The sequence below is a fragment of the Rattus norvegicus genome, chromosome 3, assembly GCF_021556685.1.
Source record: "Rattus norvegicus strain SHRSP/BbbUtx chromosome 3, alternate assembly SHRSP_T2T, whole genome shotgun sequence".
NCBI classification, from domain to species: domain Eukaryota; kingdom Metazoa; phylum Chordata; class Mammalia; order Rodentia; family Muridae; genus Rattus; species Rattus norvegicus.
In genome coordinates this window covers 161,002,468-161,020,035 of record NC_141536.1, presented here as the reverse complement: position 1 = coordinate 161,020,035, position 17,568 = coordinate 161,002,468, and the positions used below count along the sequence as shown (strand labels likewise).

The 17,568-nt window shown below is 52.0% G+C and overlaps 2 protein-coding genes across 3 annotated transcripts in view; one reads left to right on the top strand and one right to left on the bottom strand.

The window, feature by feature from the left end:
• Rtf2 (replication termination factor 2) overlaps positions 1-17,568 on the bottom strand; it is a 29,581-nt gene that overhangs the window by 8,668 nt on the left and 3,345 nt on the right. Inside the window, exons 2-5 of the mRNA NM_001033890.1 lie at positions 16,659-16,753; positions 15,984-16,077; positions 13,479-13,618; positions 13,153-13,231 (exon numbers count right to left, since the gene is read on the bottom strand). Of these exons, the coding sequence (NP_001029062.1) occupies positions 13,153-13,231; positions 13,479-13,618; positions 15,984-16,077; positions 16,659-16,753 (408 nt within the window). The remainder of the gene's footprint in view (positions 1-13,152; positions 13,232-13,478; positions 13,619-15,983; positions 16,078-16,658; positions 16,754-17,568) is intronic.
• Gcnt7 (glucosaminyl (N-acetyl) transferase family member 7) lies at positions 2,273-9,940 on the top strand. Of its 2 annotated transcripts, none has more exons than NM_001419536.2 (4): positions 2,273-2,581; positions 5,964-6,992; positions 7,924-8,019; positions 8,983-9,940. In NM_001419536.2, the coding sequence occupies exons 2-4, from the start codon at positions 6,023-6,025 to the stop codon at positions 9,204-9,206; spliced, it is 1,290 nt and encodes a 429-aa protein (NP_001406465.1). In that variant the 5' UTR covers positions 2,273-2,581; positions 5,964-6,022; the 3' UTR covers positions 9,207-9,940. The 2 variants fall into 2 exon arrangements, with proteins under 2 accessions (NP_001406465.1, XP_087502125.1); XM_087645999.1 differs by having other exon boundaries at positions 2,307-4,475.

Here is a 17,568-nt window from a genome sequence, read left to right as displayed (position 1 = left end):
GCATTCAGGATGGTTGTGACGAAAAAGAACCCAGACCTGGAAAGATGCTGACCCTTAAAACCTGCTTAGTGTTTCTCTCTTGAGCCTGGGTCTCACTAAGCAACTTGGCTGACCTTCAACTCTTGGTGTAAGCAGACTTGGCCGCACACTAGAGGCTCTCCTCCTGGGAGCTCAGGGTGACCTTCCCTGCCTATCCTGCCCCTGCTCCCTTCATGGTGCTGGCAACAACCTCCTTTGGAAACAGCCATGGCTGTGGCCTGGCTCTGGACACACATACCCAGAACTGATAACTCTTGATAAGCCACCAACCGTTAGGATCTGGAGCTGGAGACATGGCTCGGTGGTTAAGGATGCTTCCTGCTCTTGTCAGGGACCCACGCTCAGTCCCCAGTTCCCAGTCAGTGGCTCACCACCTGTAACTGCAATTCCAGGGGATCTGACACTCTCTTGTCTTGGGTACCTGCATCAAGTTGTGCACATACACTCATGTAGACGTAGACACACACACACACACACACACACACACACAACCTTTCTTTTTCTTAATGAACTATATATTTTTTTTTAAAAAGAATTATTTGTTTTATGTATGTGAGTACACGTAGCTGTCTTCAGACACACCAGAAGAGGGCATCAGACCCGATTACAGATGGTTGTGAGCCACCATGTGGGAATTAAACTCAGGACCTCAGGAAGAGCAGCCAGTGCTCTTAACCACTGAACAATCTCTTCAGCCCTTTAATGAACTGTCTGGAGCCTATCATCCCAGCGCTAAGGTGATTGAGGCAGAACTACATGAGTTCACGACCAGCCTAGGCTACACATGGAATCTCGGGCCAACATAGACTACACAATAAAACCCCAACCCCAAAGCAAAAACAAACAACCGAAGGCACCCCCCCCCCAAGTCCCATTAACACTCAATGATGTCGGTTACTTAGATCTAAGCTAAGTGGGGCTGGCCCTCAAGACAGGGTCCTCCAGGTCACATGTCACATGCCCTGGCCTCGGGAGAGCTTCCTTACACCCAACCTTGGATGCAGGTGAGGATGCATCCATCCTAGGGAACAAGATGAAGGAAGGAAGCAGCCAGCCATGGCAGCCAGCAATTCCGCGTGGATGAAGGCCCTGTGATGGGAGGAAAGGGCAGGGCTGATGCAGAGATGGTCCACGGGGACTCAGCACATCTGTTGGAACAGTTTTGCCTCCTTCCCAGGTTATCTGAGAAGTACTTAATTTAAGCTGGCCTGGAACTCATGGCAATTCTCCTGTCTCAGCCTTCCAAGTGCTGGAGTGATAGACAAGGTCTCCCTGGTGGCCCAGGTCGGCCTCTGCTGTTACACCGTGTGCACCGTGCCTGGCTGCTCCTCTAAAGCTGCTGTACAGAAACAGCCTGGACAGAAGAGGTCGGGCACCAGCCAGGCGCAGGCTGTACTTGCTCTGTGCCATCAGGACCTTGCTGAGGGTCAGGCCTGAAGGTCATGGAGACTCTGCCAACCACTTCACTCAGACCGATTTCTATAGCAGCCGTGACAGCTGCTACACAAAACATACTCAGGCCTCAGGTTCGCTTGCTAGCAGGCGAAGACTCCGCCGTCCACCCCACCATCTGCTGGGGAATCTAGAACCACAGGAGGGGACGAATCTTCAGTGCTGCGCTTCTCCTGTCCGTGTTCTGTGCTGTGTGGAACCCAGAATCCCATGAGCTAGTGGAACACTCTCTCACAGAGCCGCACTGAGCGCTGTCAACTTCATTTCTTTACTGAAAACATGTCTGTCGGGTCAGCGAGATGGTTCATCGGGGAGGACGCCCGCTGCTGCGCCTCCAGCCTGAACACAATTCCCAGAACCCTCATGGTGGGAGAACTGGCCTCTGCAAGGGGTCTTCTGACCTCTTTCAGTGCTCAGGGGCATGTGTGAGTAAGGGAATGAATGTGCAGAAGTAGATCTGTCCAGAATGAACCTAAAGACAAAGGTGTCAGAAAGGACTCTTTTGTTGTTTTGTGTCCGTCTGAGGCAGTGTTTCACTGTGTAGCCTTGGCAGGCCTGGAGAACACTTTGCAGACTAGGCTAACTGGGAATTAGGATACACCCGCCTCAGTCTCTCACGTGCAGAATGCTGAGATGAAAGGCGTTGAAGAGCACATTAGGAATATGACCAAGATCTTAGAAACTACTAGGCCAACCAGAACCAGCGGTTTTCTGAGTCTGCGGGTTGAGCCCCGCCCTGCCCCGCCCCGCCCGGCGTGTGCTGTTCAGAGTGAGAGTCTGCACCTTCCTCGGCTGGCTGCCTGTCAGCACCTCTCACTGCTTTGCTTTATGCCCCACCCCTCTTTCCTGGCAGGTGTACACTCTTGAATTCTCAGGATCAAACTCGGCAGTCTTTTCCACAACATGTCAGGATCAACAAGAATGCAAGTCCCCAGGGACGCAGAGGCAGCCCAGCCTGCCAGGCAACTCTAAGCAGGAGCCGCCTAAGGGAAGCATCGGGGAGCACTGGAGTCGGGGAGAGGTGAGAGGAGAGGTGGCCAGGCCAGCACCTGCCCAAGTTCCCGCCAGGAACGGGAGGGACCTGCACCCGGTGAGTGTGGATAACAGGATGGGGAGGCGATGGTGGGCATCGTGGCAAGCAGGTGTACGTTCTGAAGGAGACAGGGTTTTCTGTGACTGTAAACACAGCAGCAGGCACAGCTGCCTGTGACTGCGGACACATGATTAGCGATGTATGATGAGTGGGCATCACTTTCCCCTCAAAAATAGTCCATGGTTTTTGGCTTTAAGAAAAGGAAAACCACGGTGGACCATTTCCACAGCATGTGACAGATGACATTTCACAGGTGTTAAGCCACCATATCTTAACCCTAACTTACTTAAGGCCACTGCCAGAGCCTGCTTCTGAAAGCACACAGGGTACGTAAACACACTGAACAAGATGCCCATCTTATGGACGGCCCGTGGGCTCAGATTAGCCCAACTAACACGTCTAGCAGTTGATAAAAGCTGATGTCCATGGTGCTGTGGACACTGTCCTGAGCCCAGGGAGGACAAAGAGGGCAGAAGAGAACCTGCCTTGCTGTGACCACAGTGACTTGTGTCACCATGCTCAGAAAGTAGCTGTGACACATGGGGTCGGTGACCATTAAGTAGCAGGCCGGTGATGACCCCAGGGAGAGAGAGGATCAGGAGAAGGGACACTCGGGAGGTCCCGTGGCACCCACTGGCCTGGCTCCCTGGTTTGTGTTCAGCCTTCAAGTTCAACGGCTCTCAGTGAGGAATCAACAGTGAGCTGGGCTTTGGAAAGCTTGAGGAACTCTGAAAACTGCTGATCAAATGACAAGAATTCTCAAGAGGAGTAGTATGGAGCTCATGTGACAATATACTGAGTAGAAGCAGTGGGCCGGCTTGTGCTGAACTAGCAGCTGGCTGGGCAGTGGAGTCTGAGTGGGTGACAGAGACAGAGCCCAGTATCAGCTGGGCTGCGGACCAGGAAAAGGTGATAAGAAAGACCCACTTTTCTCTCACCCACCTACAAAAGGCAGAAAACCACTTAGGCCAGGAATTGCCCTGAAGGACACTGGGCTACCCTGGGGACTGTCTTCATTTAATTAGATAAATGTCTGAAACAGAGTCCCTAGGGCATGGCTACAGCAGGAGGTTTACAGGGGGCACACTCTGCCAGTGTGAGAACCAAACAGACTCCGAGTCTTCTTCCTGGTAAAACATACGCTACCAGGAGGAGTGTGCCAAGCCATGAGTACTTACTGTGTACCTTGGTCACAATTCCCAAGTTCCAGCTGGGTATGGTGGCGCATGCCCTGAACCCTAGCACAGAGCTCTGTGCGTTCCTGGCCAGTCTGGTCTACAGTGAGTTCCAGGACAGACAGAACCACCTAGTGAGACTCAAAACACCCAAGCAAGCTGAAAAATAAGTAAAGCCTGAGATGACAACGACTAAGAACCCTGAGTGTGGGGAGAGGCTTATCTGTGTCTTTCGACAAGGGTTCTCCTTCCTGGGGACGTCTGCACTGGGGGCGGGGCCGTTTATTCTGAGGAGCAGACTTGAGATGAGGAGACAACAGAGTGCTTATGAAGGGAGACCTTGCGAGCTCTATAAACTCTTTTGTAAAGGAGACCCTAAGGTTTGATGCTCTCGGCGATTGACTCGAGTTGACTGGATCTGTGAGCAGCACCCGGGGCAGCAGCTGTTTTGTATTTCAAAGTTTGCTAGGTGTTCAGAAACCACAGTGAACATCAATGTGGTTTATAAAACACCAGAGACAGGCAGCGCTCTCAAGGCTGTGAAACCTGAGAGTAACTCAGAGCTCTACCAACTCCCCAGTCACACTAAGGAAAAGAGCTCCTGAAGTCCATCAGCCATGACAACATGAGTTTTACGGGAGCAAAGAACCAGGATTCACAAACAGCAGGACCTCCCGCCCGCCCAGCTCTCCTCTCGGTGCAGGAGGACAATGATGGTAGGTAAGCAGCAGTCACCTCACTGATGTGCTCCAGCACTGTCTGCAGCTGTACCTGCTCAACTCCTATCCGCTTCTAGACAGCTCACCATGGTGGCTTCTAGACAGCTCACCAAGGCAGCATCAAGAGCCACCATCACCCACCCTGACTCTAATGCCTAAGAGCAGTTCATCTGCATTTCAACAGGTTCAACTTTGTAACCACAGGATTGCTCTCAATTTGTCATTCAAATTCAGATTCAGACTCAATGTAATGGAAAAAGGCGTGAAAACAGGGGTCAGCTCGTGAGTTGTGCTCAGCAGAGGAGTCATCAAGGACACACAGTGACACCACAGGGAATCACCCCTCACAAACCAATTAGGATGGTTTCCATGGGAATGGAGTGCTGACTAGTGCAGAGTGTGGGGAATCTACCTGCTGCTGTACTACTGACCTGGAGAAGCCCAGAGTGAGGCTATACACCCAGCATGGGAGAGGCCGCTTCACTACCCCACACGCACTGGAGACAGACAAAACATGTCTACACAAAGACCCGTGCACGCTGATGACAGCGTCTCTGTAACAATGAGACACCGAACAGACAGATTGTGCCTGACTATGAGATGGGGCATCACTGAGCAATAAAGAAGGGCTACGGGGAACGGAGCTGATGAGAATGACTCTCGAAATCACTATCATAACTAGGAGAAACCACCCCTACCAAGAATCCACTGTATGAGTCCACTATGTCCCATTACAGAACATGCAAAGCAGTCCAGGAACACAGAAACCACATAAATAGCTGTTGCAAGGTGGGGTAGAAAGGCAGATGGCTTACCAGGGGTATAAGGAAACATAGGGGAAGCTGCCCTGATGTGGAGTTTCAGAGCGTACACACATTTATACCCGGGTGTGCCCAAGTCACCTGCAGTCCAGAGACTTAGGCCGGAGACGGGAGGATATGTAAACCCTAAAGTCCAATGTCAGCCCCTCTGAAAAAACAAAAGGCAGAAAGAAAGAAGCCAATAAACCAAGTTCTGCTCAAATGGCACTTTTCCATCCGTCCATCCACCTATCTGTCCATCCACCTATCTGTCCACCCACCCATCTGTCCATCCACTGATCCCTGGACACTGCTGTGTAGCCAGCAATGACCTTGAACTCCTGCTCTTCCTGTCTCCACCCACTCTACAGAGCTGACACATGAACACCCATGGGTTCATGGGGACCCAGGGGTCACCAATGTCAGGCAGGTAATCCCCCAACTGTGCTACACCCCAGTCCAAACGACGCCCTTAAGAACATACAGTGGGGGCTGGGGATTTAGCTCAGTGGTAGAGTGCTTACCTAGGAAGCGCAAGGCCCTGGGTTCGGTCCCCAGCTCCGAAAAAAAGAACCAAAAAAAAAAAAAAAAAAAAAGAACATACAGTGAATGTGCTTCTGAGAGTTGGGGTGGCAGGGGCTGGAGGAAGGTACCCTCCTCTCTGAATGTTCTGTTGCTCCTTTAGGAAACTGAGAGGAAAACCTTTCAGACTATGGTGGCGACAACACCCTGACAGCTCAAAGCATGAGCCGGCTCTGGACCACGAAGGCTGGGCTGGTGGCGTGTGGCATGATCTGCGCCTTCATCTTCCTTTACCTGAGAAGTCCAGGGCCTGAGGAGGCTGACGCTGAACCCACCCGCCCAGCTGTGGTGGAATGTGGCTTCTATCCAGATGAGCTGTGCTCGGCTTTATTTGAGGGGAAAAAGGCCGCCCCGCAGATTGCACAATTCTGCAGACCCCCTCGGAACTCTGAAGTACTCGCTCATTTGAGCACTCCTGGAAACTGCTCCAGGATGGCCCAGGGGCTGCATTTCATAACCAGACCCCTGTCTGCAGAAGAGGGGAACTTCTCTTTGGCCTATGTTATCCATGCTCCTAAGGAACTAGCCATGCTTGTGCGGCTTCTCAGAGCAATTTATGCACCTCAAAACGTCTACTGTATCCACACTGATGACAAGGCCCCCACGAAGTTTAAGAGTGCCATGCAGACCTTCGTGGGCTGTTTCAGAAACGTCTTTCTTTCATCAAAGACACAGAAGGTGGCGCATGACAACCTCAGGAGGCTGCAGGCAGAGATTGACTGCATGAGGGACCTGGTCCGTTCCCCACTTCAATGGCGCTATGTCATGAATCTCGGTGGGCAGGAATTCCCTATCAAAACCAACAAAGAAATCATCCACTACATCAGAACCAGGTGGAAGGGTAAAAACATCACTCCTGGGGTGACCCCACCCTCAAACACGAAACCCAAGACCGGCCAAAGCCCTCCAAAGCCCAGCTCCAATGAAAATAGCTACACATCTCCAAATACAAGGTTCAAACCAAAACCACCCCGTAATCTAACAATTCACTCTGGAAGTGCTTACTATGCACTTACGAGAAATTTTGTAGAGTTCGTCCTAACTGATCCCCGTGCGAAAGACATGCTGCAGTGGTCCAAAGACATCCTCAGCCCAGAGCAGCATTACTGGGTGACTCTGAACCGACTGAAAGGTAGGACTACTCAAGGTGTGGGGGACACTCAGGGAAGAAGCTGGCAGGGGCTGACTCTTTCAGCTGTCTTGCTGTGGCTTTGTACAGGGCCTACATCTCACAAGGCCTTCCACTCAAAGAAAATGGGGGGCCTCTTGTTTTAGGAGTGTGGAGTCAGGGAGACAGTCTCGTCATGTTCCCATCCAACCTGGATATTTTAGGCTCGTCTGTGTCTCTTCCAAACAATCGTTTAGAAATCCTGGGCATAAGTGTTTGGAAGAATCTGAATTTTTTTGTTCACTTAGTAACATTACTGGACAGTCACTGCAGCCTAGGAGTGTGCTAAGGGCTCACACCTGTAAATCACAGCTCTTGGGCTGAGGCAGGGGGACAGCTGTACAGTACAGCCTGAGCTAGAGTGAGCTCTTGACTAGAAAACAGAAAAACAAAACCCCCCAAACAGGAAAACTGATGCTGTCTGTGGCAACCCCACCCCTTCTGCGGGGACTCTGGTGTCCTTTAAGTGAGTTTATACTGTCATCTTCGAGAGGTTGACTGGTTCCCTCACAGCATGCTGCTTCAAGCACGGCCGCCTGTGGCTGCTGATTAATAACACACTTGCAGACAGGGACCCAGCAGGAATGATCTTGGAGCAATCTGTGATCTCCTAGACCCATTGCAAGTCCTGTTCCCAGATCACCTACCAGAGCTGTTGGAAGGGAATGTGCCCAGAGCCCCAGCATGGTCCTGAGGGCACATTGCACACCTCCAGTGAGTTCTGAGAGGCAGGTAAGGGTGGACACTGCCCTTGTCAGCCCACGCACTGATGGGCAGTGCCCGGGTCTTTCTTACGGTAACTGCATCTCCAGAAGGGCAATGGCAGGCAGCACAGCTCGCACTATAGCAGCTGGGAGCTGTCCGCTCCCGCAGCCCTGGTTTTCTCCCCCCACAGATGCTCCAGGTGCCACAGCAGGTGCTGGATGGGAAGGACACATTCGAGCCACGAAGCAGAGAACAGAGGCAGGAGACGGTCACACAGGGTGCACAGGTAAAGTCTCAGAGAGCAGTCTGCCTCGGCCTGTGGAATACTAGGATTAAAGATGTGCACCACAAGTCCTGCTCACGAGGGCACGGGGGAGCCATGCAGCTAGTGAGCAGGAGATAGGCTCCCACTATGTAGACCAGGCTAGCCTGGAGCTCAGAGATCTGCTTGTCTTTACCTCCTGGGATTAAAGGCATATGCCACCATGTCTGGTGAGAACATTTTTTGTTTTGTTTTTTTAAGGTAGACATTAATTCACCAGGGAGCTACGACAGCATCTGTCAAAACCCTCTCTCCTGACATCTGAGCTTTCACCACCCACCATGTTCCTTTTTCTGTTGAGACAGTGTCTTGCTGTGTAGCTGGGCTGGCTCACCATCTCCCGCCTCACTTGCCCAAGTGCTGCCATCAGAGGTGTGAGTAGTCAGCCTTGGCACAGCTCTCAGACTCTGACTCCATGGTCTTTCAGGCTTCTCCTTGCTTGTGGGCTGTTCATCACAAAGGTCTGGTGTAGAAAGTTAGCACCTCTCCCATCATTAGTTCTTCTGAGTAAAGCTCGATGTAAGTTAATTAAAATAGGAATTAGAATCCAGGGCTCAGTAGACCAGACTGCTTGGGTACTAATTCTGTCCTTATAATCATGGCAATCCTCCTGCCTCAGCAGCCTCCCAGGTGCTATGATTTATAGGCATGAGCCCCCTTGCCTGGTGCAGCAGCGCTCTTTAGTGGCTCATGTGTTTAGAATGTTCCTCAAATACTAGGCCAAAGGTGAAATCCCTCCAGGATAAATTCAAAACCCACCCTTTGAGACCAATAACAACCACAGAACAATACTTAATCTGAGCTCTTGTGCATGGTGACCCCCCACACCCAGGCTCCAGCTGACACTCGAGGAAGTGAGCATCCCTTACATGTACTGGGATTGAACTCGTGGGGAAACGGCAGTTAAATCTCTGTTTCTTTCTGCAGGCCATGATGCCCAAGACACCTGTGTGTACGGCCTGGGAGACCTGCCTTGGCTCGTCCAGTTGCCAGCTTTTTTTGCCACGATGGAGCCCTCCACAGACCCACTGGTGGTGGTATGCATAGAGAGGCGGCACAGACTCAAAGCCCTACAGCAGGCCAAGGTCCCCCCAGAGCCACACTGGCAATTTCCCCAGGAAAGCCACTTTAGCAGTCAAGCCCATGACTAAGGGGGCTGTCAGCATCACTCTTTCAATTCCTGGACGTGAATTACTTCAAACAATGCAGAAACACACCCCTGTCAGGCCTCACCACTGCACTGGCAGGGAGAGACCGATGAGGACCGCCTGAGGCTGTGGCTGTGAGCCCCGGTCAACAGCACCAACAGCGTCTTACCAGCTGCTGAGTTTCCCCACCCACCCAATCCAGTTCACGCTGGACACCAGCAGCAGGCCTTGTTCTGAGGGCCTGGAGACCCTGGGTAAGAGGTGCCCCACCCACAGGAAGCCATGCCTCTTTAGAGCTGTCCCTATGGACTAAGAACAGTGCAACTTTGTTCTAGAAAATTCCAGAAAACCATCTAGAGGTAAAGTGAGTAATCCCACAGAGGGGAAGAAACGTCTTGGCCTGTCATCTGCTGTTCCTCCTGCCATGCTGGGGGCCACAACTGCACTGCCTGTGCCACCACCACAGGGGTTTCTGCACACAACAATGTGAAGAGAGACAGAGGAGGCCGCTTGACTTTTACGAAGTTTTTCGAGTTAGGTGATTCATGTGGCAAGTGGCCAACACCCTGGACGTATGGGCTGAAGGCATAAAAGGCCATGGGCATCGAGCCTCAGGTCCAGGTCCTTCCCTCCTATGTCCCTGACTCTCCCGTCGCTGCTGCTGTTATGGGAAACTTCTATAGATGCTCTCTCTCTAGCAATGTCCTTGGTGGCATAAAGACTGACATGTTCAAGTATTTTATGTGTATGAGTGTTTTGCCTGCACGTATGTATGTGTATCATGTGTGTGACTATGGAAGTCAGAAGGTGTTGGCACTCCTGGAACTGGAGTTCCAAATGGTTGCCAGACACCGTGTGGTGCCGGACACCATGGGGTTAACACAGGACCTCTGCAAGGACAGTCAGTGCTCTTAACCACTGAGCCACCTCTCTCCAGCCCTGAGATTGTTTTTGTAAGTAGGAGCCCAGAAAGGAAAGGAGCAAACACTGTACACTGTAAAGGCCAAATATCAGTGCCTTAGTCAACGGAGGCTTTCCACACAGCTGAGATCACACCAGTGAGGCACTGAGAGGCCTGGGAAAGCTGAGCAGAGTGAAGAAGCCCTGAAGGCAGGCACCGCAAACCAACTTTAAACAAAATAGATTAAAGTAGTCTCTGTCTAGGCAACATTTTCCTTACAGTACACTGAAAAGTTATGATATCCTGTCCTCTTGTATGGCGCTGTGTCTCACAGCCAGAGAGCACACAGCAGGGACACACTTCATTCTCTGGCTAGAGGCCTGTTATCGTACAACACAAACCACAGTGCTTGCATGCCTGGGTGCTGCTCTCTAAGGCCAAGTGCGCACCATTCGTACAGCTGAGCAAAGCCAGCCTGAGCCTCTGAGAGCCTGAACTGTTCCACTGCCATGTGCACTGTGTTTGAGTGAGTGGAGACAAGGGACAGATCTCAGTGCGGCCCAGCCGACAAGCAGAGATCAAGCTGCTTCCCAGCACGAGCACCAGGCTGGCTGTGACTTCAGAGGTCAGCCCCCTCTCCTCCTGATTACTGGGATTAAAGGTGGGCGCCAATGCCACCACCCAGCTTCCATGTCTTGGTTCTTCTGTTGGTGATTAATCAACTTCAAGAAGTGTCCGACCAGGGGTTGGGGATTTAGCTCAGTGCTAGAGCGCTTGCCTAGGAAGCACAAGGCCCTGGGTTCGGTCCCCAGCTCCGAAAAAAAAAGAACCAAAAAAAAAAAAAAAAAAAAGTGCCCGACCCTGACAATCTTTTGGTTTTGCCCCTCTGGCCTCATCTCCTTTCCTCATGATGTAATCAGGGTCATGCGGAGCCATCTCTGCACTGGGCAGACTGCTGCAGAAAGGGCCAGCACCTTTCACTTCGTCCTGCGCCCCCATCCAGACTCCTTTTCGCAGGCTCCTTGAAGTGAGGTGTGGCCATGTGAACAGGCTCCAGGTACAATTAGCTCTGACCTACAGAGACTTCCCAGGAGAGGTTCCCTCTGCTTCTCATCAAGTCAGGGGAAGATGGGAGGGAAGGAACTGCCCAGCCAGACTCCTCTCTGCTGGGCACCCAGTAGCCAAGGATGGCTCCAGCGGCAAGCCAACCTTCAATCAATGTCCTTACTAACAAACTTCAGAAACCTCACACTGCAAGTCAGAGTCTGGTTCCTGACACAATACAACTATTTTCCGACTTAAATTTGTTGCTGTCTGGAACTTTTGGATGTAAAAAGAAGGGCTCTGAAGAGTCACATAACCCCTTCAGTTCACACACTGGACTCTGGGGTCCAGCGAGGTGCTACATGGAGACACCACGGGGCTATGTTCCTCAAAGTTCCTGGGCTGGAAAGGCAGTCCCCAGGGTAGCAGTGCTGGGAGCAGGGCCTGGTGGCAGGCAGCACTTGCCTCTGACATTAATTACTGTCTCGGGTGTGTTCCTTACAAAGGACAAGTTCTTTCCCCACACGGAGCATAACCACACTTCAGACAGAGGATCTGACAGTGGTGGGGGAGGGGCACTCCACAATGATTCTGTCCGCGGAAAGAGCACTGCTGAAACCTGATGCTCCTGAACATTTGAATCCATGCTGGCTCATGAGGTTCCACTCCCTGCCCTCACTATCGCACACAACTCGCACACTAACACCCTCCACATTATGACATGGACTAGTGCGCCTCTGCGGGACACTGGCACCCGCGTGGGCTCCCAGCCTCATGAACTGTGAAGTGAATTTCTCTTCTCTATAAACTGCAGGGTCTCCACAGTCAGTGATGTCAGGCAGATTGGGATGGGAGGGGATACAGAGCGACTGAAAGATTCCTGCTCACGCAGTGGCCGCCCTGTCCTCAGTGGTGCTCTGATTCTTGCAGACGAAACAGGGCCCCACCGTGGAAGTCTAAACTGGAAGCGCCTGACGCGGGGCGGGGACCTTCTCCAGACACCGTCATTCAGACCTCGCTTCCCTTGTAGCACAAGTGTCACCAGCTTGCCACCACCTGCATCAAGGTTACCTCCCAAGGGTACCACTTTTAAAGACAAAAGCCTGACATGACATTTGCTCGTGCTATGAAGACCAGCAGCCACTGTCCCAACACGCCATCCGGATGTCATCATCCTGTGAATGCGGCAGGAGTGCAGGGTGTGCTTTAATCTGAACAGCATCTCGAGCCACTGCAAGTGAGCTTTTTATCACCTCAGACTACAGTTCATGCATACCCTCGATGTGAGGTGATTACAACTACATCTGTGCCTCCTCACCCTGGCCACACTGGTGCTCCTTGAACCACGGTCCCCTGCCACTCCAGCTGCTGCGCCCCACGCCTGCCCAGGCTTGGCTCTGAACTCAAAGCTTCCAGAGGCCTTTGCTGCCCACTGCTAAGGTCGATGCTCCCCCTCACCTGCAAATCCTGTGATCTCCCTCTAAGCATGTCAGTGATGGACACGTCTGTGAGGGTGTCCCCAGTGGGAGGGGGGACATCCACAGGAGCAGAACTCAGTGGACCTTTGCCTTCAGGGCACCCACAGTAAGGGCTAGGACAGGAGCTGCCATGACAACCGCTCACTGAAAGCCAGCAGCAGCAGCATGAGCCACGGCAGGGCTGAGCACACTCACATTCACTCAACAGTCAGACATGACATCTATCCTAGCACTACGCTAAATGCCACACAGCCACAATCTTGTGATGAGGAGATCAGATGGCAACAAGGAAGGAGCAAGTGAGGCTGAGGAGAGCAGGGCCCTCCAGGCTGCAGGCTGGAGTAGAACACGCTCCTGAAGAGAGGCTGGGGACGGCTGAGGGAGTCTGAGTACGCGGTGAGGAGCTATGGAAAAGAGGTGACTAGTAAATGCTTTCACAAAGACTAGGATTAAATAACACAGGGAAAGATGGGAAGTGACCCCTCAGCTGCCACGAGGGAACAAATGGAGTGTGGTGGAAACTCACTGTGTGACAAACTTCAGCTTTTATCTCCTTCAAGGCGCGCTCAGAAAACACACAACCACAGCATCGGAGGAAGCAAAACCTGGAGAGGGAGCAAGGGAGAGCGGCTTGAGCCAGCATTACGAGCAGTGTGCATGCAGCACCCAACCACGGGGCAGAGAGGGCCACAGCTCTGAGTGAGGCAGCAGGGTGGGTAGGTGAGTGCACAGAGGGCTGCTGGGGAAGACACCCACCATGCCTGGTCCCACTTCCCACAAGGCCCTGCTACCGCCCTAATACAGCACAGAGAAATGCAGCCAGGCCCGGGTCAGGTCCCACATCGCCCTCACCTGTGCCGGCCGTTCATCTCCAGGCCCACCACAGGGCAGATGAACCGTGCTCGCTGAAGGTCGTCATGCTTGTCACCCTTGGTGTTCCCTTTATCTCCTTCCCAGGCAGGGTTGTCAGACAGCTTGAGCTCTGTCACATTCTGTGGAGAAGCATTAATGACGCTGAGGTGAAGTGAGAGCAGGGACCTGACCCACAGAGCTCTGCAGGACAGCAGCACAGCCACGCCGGCCTGGGAGGGGACTCACTTCTATGGGACCCATCATTTCAGCAGCACTGGAAGGAAAGAATCGGAAGCTGACCCACTCTAAGAGCCCATTTCAACACCTGGTACAGAATCTTAACACGTACATTTGAGTGGGGAGGGTATGCATGTGTGTGTGCTCCTGTGTGTGTATGCTCCCATGTACGTGTGTGCTCCCGTGTGTGTGTGCTCCCGTGTGTGTGTGTGCTCCCGTGTGTGTGTGCTCCTGTGTATGTGTATGCTCCCATGTATGTGTATGTGTGTGCTATGCATGTGTGCGCTCCCGTGTGTGTGTGCTCCTATGTATGTGTGTGCTCCTATGTATGTGTGTGCTCCTGCGTGTGTGTGTGTGTGTGTGCTCCTGTGTGTGTGTGCTCCTGTGTATGTGTATGCTCCCATGTATGTGTATGTGTGTGCTCCTATGTATGTGTGTGCTCCTGTGTGTGTGTCTGCTCCTGTGTATGTGTGTGCTCCCTTGTATGTGTGTGTGTGTGCTATGCATGTGTGCGCTCCTGTGTGTGTGTGCTCCTATGTATGTGTGTGCTCCTGCGTGTGTGTGTGTGTGTGCTCCTATGTATGTGTGTGCTCCTGCGTGTATGTGTGTGCTCCTGTGTATGTGTGTGTGTGTGCGCTCCTGTGTACGTGTGTGCTCCTGTGTGTGTGTGTGTGCTCCTGTGTATGTGTATGCTCCCATGTATGTGTATGTGTGTGCTCCTATGTATGTGTGTGCTCCTGTGTGTGTGTCTGCTCCTGTGTATGTGTGTGCTCCCTTGTATGTGTATGTGTGTGCTATGCATGTGTGCGCTCCTGTGTGTGTGTGCTCCTATGTGTGTGTGCTCTTGCGTGTGTGTGTGTGTGTGCTCCTATGTATGTGTGTGCTCCTGCATGTATGTGTGTGCTCCTGTGTATGTGTGTGTGTGTGCGCTCCTGTGTACGTGTGTGCTCCTGTGTGTGTGTGTGTGCTCCTGTGTATGTGTGCTCCTGTGTACGTGTATGCTCCCATGTATGTGTATGTGTGTGCTCCTGTGTGTGTGTCTGCTCCTGTGTATGTGTGTGCTCCCATGTATGTGTATGTGTGCGCTCCTGCATGTGTGTGTGCTCCTGCGTGTGTGTGTGTGTGTGTGTGCTCCTGTGTGTGTGCGCTCCTATGTATGTGTGTGTGTGTGTGCGCTCCTATGTATGTGTGTGCTCCCATGTGTGTGCGCTCCTGTGTGTGTGTGTGCTCCTATGTGTGTGTGCGCTCCTGTGTGTGTGTGTGTGTGTGCGCTCCTGCATGTGTGTGTGTGTGTGCTCTTGCGTGTGTGTGTGTGTGTGTGCTCCTGGGTATGTGCTCGATGCTTTGGCTGGGTGGATATCTGGTGTTTTCCTTGTGATCCTCCTGTCTCCTCCTCTTCAGCATACGCTCCTGCAGGAGCCATTACAATCAGCTCAGGAGTCCTCTCCCTCTCTTCACCTTGCTCTCTGAGCGTCTAAGGGAATCTGGAGCTCAACAGTTCAGCATGACTCCCTGCCCAGCGATCTACAGAGGTCTGCCCACCTCCAGCTCCCCAGTGCTGAGATCACAGGCACAAACACAGCTTTTCACCTGGTGCTGGAGATCTGAAGTCAAGTCCCCATGCTTGTCCGTTAAGCCTTTTACCCGATAATCAATCTCCGTAGCTCTGATCGCTGTTTTTAAAACAGTGCCTGATACGTTTACCTATTTACTTTAGTAACACATTGCAGCCTTCCTGCGGAGGTCAGAGAGCAAGCTGCTGAGCTTGCACCATGCGGCTCCCAGGGGTGAAACTCAGGTTACAGGTTTGCATATGAGGTGCTTCACCCCCTGAGCATCTTGCCTGTGCAAGTTCAGTCGTTAATGCATACAGATTGTGGTGGTTTGAATATGTCTAGCCAGGGAGTAGCACTATTTGGAAGTGTGGCCTTGTTGGAGAACATCTGTCACTGTGGGTGTGGGCTTAAGACCCTCAAGCTAGCTGCCTGGAAGCCAGTATTCCAGACCCTCCACTAGCAGCCTTCAGATGAAGATGTAGAACTCTCAGCTCCTCCTGCACCATGCCTGCCTGGATGCTGCCATGCTCCTGCCTTGATGATAATGGACTGAACCTCTGAGCCTGTAAGCCAGCCCCAATTAAATGTTGTCCTTCTAAGAGTTGCCTTGGTCATGGTGTCTGTTCACAGCAGTAAACCCTAACTGAGATCCAGATCCTATTAAAGTGCCTTCACTCAGAGGAGCTTGGAGCTCAGCCACACCCCGTCCTACCTTGATGCTTCTAATGTGTGAGGTGGCCTTCCCTAGGGCCTTCTCAGCAGATTTGTCCAGCAGAAACTCGATGACAGCATCTTTGTTATACAGTCTACAACAGGAAGGATTAGTTTATTATTGCAGTCATGATTATGGATAACCAAACAAGGAAGACCTGAACATGACCGAAAAGTCGGCCGCCTTTGCTAACAGCAGATAGAACCCTGCTTCAACTGCTGCCCCGGCACACAAAGCAGCGGCTTAAAGCCAGGGTGGCAGACTTTAAACTTAAAAAAAAATCAACGTGCAAGAGCTTATTCCCCGTCCTTCAAACATAAAAGTCAGAAGTTTTACAGCCACTAGGCCCGCATTCTCCACAACTGGCTAGAGCTGAGCAGCAGTGCCCCCACCGCCTTTACACAGGTCATGTCCAGGTCATGCCCTCTCCACTCCGACTCCCCGCTGCTCTCTACAGGACTCATGGCTGCTTCAGGCTTCGGGTTTCTGTGTCAGCAGTTACTGCTGGCTCCTGAGAGTAAAGCAAACTGAGTGGGAAGGTGCAGAGCTGTGTCCACGCACAGCTCAGCTTCCCCACCAATCTGCTTAGGACGGCCCCTATTCATCAATCAAGTACTTCAGTATTCTCTTCAAAACCAACAGAACAAATGCATCGTGACTGCATGGAGTCCATACCTGCCAAGCTCACAGGCAACTATTGGGCGCCTCAGGACTTCCTGACTTAGAGTACAGTAGTTCCACTGGGCCACCAGTTCGGCATCTTTGTCAACCTGAGAGAGAACACACACATTCACTCCAGTCTGTTCACGTGCACGATGTATCCCATCCCGCACTGTGGCAGTTGAACAAGAGATGTCCTTCCCACGCTCATGTCTGAGCTCGTGGTCCCCAGTGGTCATGTCTGAGGGGTTGATGAAACCTTGGAGGTAGAGCTCTGCTGGAGGAAGCACAGCCCGAGGGTGGGCTTGGAGGGTTTATAACCTCACCCTACTTCTCCTTCATTGTCTGCTTCCTGAGTGTGGATGAAAATGGATCAGTCAGCGGCCTCCCTGCCACCCGCTGTCATGGACACTCCCTCGAGATACAAAAGCCAAAATAAACTTTTCCAGAAGTTGCTTCGGCCTTGGTGTTTTATCACAGCAGTAGAAAATCAACCAATACACATACTGTGGTGTTTTTAATTTTTTTTTCTTTTCTTTTTTTTTTTTTTTTCGGAACTGGGGACCGAACCCTTGTGCTTGCTAGGCAAGCACTCTACCACTGAGCTAAATCCCCAACCCCGGTGTTTTTAATTTTAAAATCAGAATAATGACCCATACCCAGGAGCAATAGTGACCATAATTCCAGTATTTGAGAGTCTGAGGCAGGAGGATAAAGTCTGAGGCTAGCCTGAGTAACCCAACAAGATGCTGCTTCTAAAAGAAAACAACAGTCTGTGATAGCCCAGCGGGTACTGGTGCTTGCCCCCATGTCGAATGACCTGAGTCTGTCCCTGGGACCCATATGGTTAAGGAGGGGACCGACTCTCGCAAACCATCCTCTGACCTCTGCATGTCTGCCACACAGCTCTCAACCAACTAAACGT

What these genes read in the sequence shown, in the direction of transcription:
- Gcnt7 (NM_001419536.2), top strand. Translation starts at nt 6,023, where the DNA reads ATGAGCCGGCTCTGGACCACGAAGGCTGGGCTGGTGGCGTGTGGCATG. An exon ending in GACTCTGAACCGACTGAAAG is followed by an intron (nt 6,993 to 7,923) that starts GTAGGACTACTC and finishes CTCCCCCCACAG; the next exon opens with ATGCTCCAGGTGCCACAGCA. An exon ending in CGGTCACACAGGGTGCACAG is followed by an intron (nt 8,020 to 8,982) that starts GTAAAGTCTCAG and finishes TTCTTTCTGCAG; the next exon opens with GCCATGATGCCCAAGACACC.